The sequence below is a fragment of the Etheostoma cragini genome, unplaced genomic scaffold, assembly GCF_013103735.1.
Source record: "Etheostoma cragini isolate CJK2018 unplaced genomic scaffold, CSU_Ecrag_1.0 ScbMSFa_1060, whole genome shotgun sequence".
Taxonomy (NCBI): Eukaryota; Metazoa; Chordata; class Actinopteri; order Perciformes; family Percidae; genus Etheostoma; species Etheostoma cragini.
Window position 1 is genome coordinate 1 of NW_023265075.1, and position 1,930 is coordinate 1,930.

The 1,930-nt window shown below is 51.7% G+C and overlaps 1 protein-coding gene across 1 annotated transcript; it reads right to left on the reverse strand.

Annotated features, from left to right (window-relative positions):
• Positions 1-6: 6 nt before the first annotated feature.
• On the reverse strand, positions 7-1,458 carry LOC117939764 (leucine-rich repeat and calponin homology domain-containing protein 4-like). Its single transcript, XM_034865216.1, has 3 exons — positions 1,264-1,458; positions 1,115-1,192; positions 7-629 (listed from the first exon to the last, which is right to left on the reverse strand). Exons 2-3 carry the CDS (start codon positions 1,178-1,180, stop codon positions 438-440), a joined length of 258 nt encoding a protein of 85 aa, XP_034721107.1. The 5' UTR covers positions 1,181-1,192; positions 1,264-1,458; the 3' UTR covers positions 7-437.
• Between the last annotated feature and the right edge of the window lie 472 nt (positions 1,459-1,930).

A 1,930-nucleotide genomic window follows, 5' to 3' on the forward strand; every position in this document is an offset into this window, starting at 1 on the left:
ACCAGGTCCAGGCCCCAAACTTATGGCAAACATGTCCCAAATAAAGACCGGGTCCAGGACCTAAAGTCAAGGCTAACAAGTCCCAAATAAAGACCAGGTCCAGGCCCCAAACTTATGGCTAACATGTCCCAAATAAAGACCAGGTCCAGGACCTAAATTCAAGGCTAACAAGTCCCAAATAAAGACCAGGTCCAGGACCTAAATTCAAGGCTAACAAGTCCCAAATAAAGACCAGGTCCAGGACCTAAAGTCATGGCTAACATGTCCCAAATAAAGACCAGGTCCAGGACCTAAAGTCATGGCTAACAAGTCCCAAATAAAGACCAGGTCCAGGACATAAAGTCAAGGCTAACAAGTCCCAAATCAAGACCAGGTCCAAGACATAAAGTCAAGGCTAACAAGTCCCAAATCAAGACCAGGTCCAGGGGTGGGGGGGGTCAGACCAGCGGCGCCAGGTGCACGTAGACCGCACAGAGCAGCGCCATGACGCACAGGTAGAAGAGGGCGAAGCCCGCCAGCTGGACCCGGGGGGAGGGGCTGCTCGGGGGGGCCACAGAGAGCAGCAACCCCGCCCCCCCATACCCCCCCCGCCCCCCCCCCACCACCTCCCCCCCTGAGCAGAGGCGGTCCTACGGGTGGGATGGACAGGAAGGGACAGAGGAGACAGAGTAAAAAGGTCCAAGGAGACGGGAAGAGAAGGAAGAAAAGACATTAGAGTCACTTCCTGTTTCAGTCGTTTAACATAATCGTCACTTCCTGTTTCAGTCGTTTAACATAATCGTCACTTCCTGTTTCAGTTGTTTAACATTATCGTCACTTCCTGTTTCAGTTGTTTAACATTCTCGTCACTTCCTGTTTCAGTCGTTTAACAATATCGTCACTTCCTGTTTCAGTCGTTTTCGTAGTTTTCCTGTGTTTTTGTAGTCTTCCTGTGTTTTTGTAGTCTTCCTGTGTTTTTGTAGTCCTTCTGTGTTTTTGTAGTCTTCCTGTGTTTTTGTAGTCCTGTGTTTTTGTAGTCTTCCCTAACGTCTGTCCCTTTAACCTTTCCTGCCAGAGACGGAGGGTAAACACGCTGTGTCCTGAGGGAAGTATAGTTCCAGGTGTGTGTTGTTACCTGGGGAACGCCAATCCGGCGACACGCCTCCAGGAAGTTCTCAACGTTTCGCCGACACTTGGCCATGGTGAGTCTCGGCTGCGGGACACAGACGTGGTTACTATGGCAACCGTTCACGTCTCACGGAGCAGTGACTAGCGAGTACTCACCACGGCGGGGGAGGGGACGTGGATGCTGGGGACGGACCGAGGTCTCACGTGATTGGCCAACTGGCAGAGCACCACGCCGTCTGTCAGAGCTGCTCCCAGGTCGCTAGGCAACGACACCTTCAGACGGGCCTCGATATTCTGGAGACGGAGAGACAAAGAGACAGTGAGACGGAGAGACAAAGAGACAGTGAGACGGAGAGACAAAGAGACAGTGAGACGGAGAGACAAAGAGACGGAGAGACAAAGAGACGGAGAGACAAAGAGACGGAGAGACAAAGAGACAGTGAGACGGAGAGACAAAGAGACAGTGAGACGGAGAGACAAAGAGACAGTGAGACAGTGAGACGGAGAGACAGTGAGACGGAGAGACAAAGAGACGGAGAGACAGTGAGACGGAGAGACAAAGAGACGGAGAGACAAAGAGACGGAGAGACAGTGAGACAGTGAGACGGAGAGACAAAGAGACGGAGAGACGGAGAGACAAAGAGACGGAGAGACAAAGAGACAGAGAGACAAAGAGACAGAGAGACGGAGAGACAAAGAGACAGAGAGACAGAGAGACAGTGAGACAAAGAGACAGTGAGACAGTGAGACAAAGAGACGGAGAGACAAAGAGACGGAGAGACAAAGAGACGGAGAGACAGTGAGACGGAGAGACAGAGAGACA

Bases quoted from the DNA above. Each gene is read 5' to 3' on its own strand.
- LOC117939764 (XM_034865216.1), bottom strand. From the start codon at position 1,180: ATGGCCAAGTGTCGGCGAAACGTTGAGAACTTCCTGGAGGCGTGTCGC. The intron at 630-1,114 runs GTAACAACACAC...TCCCACCCGTAG, and splicing joins GCCGGATTGGCGTTCCCCAG to GACCGCCTCTGCTCAGGGGG.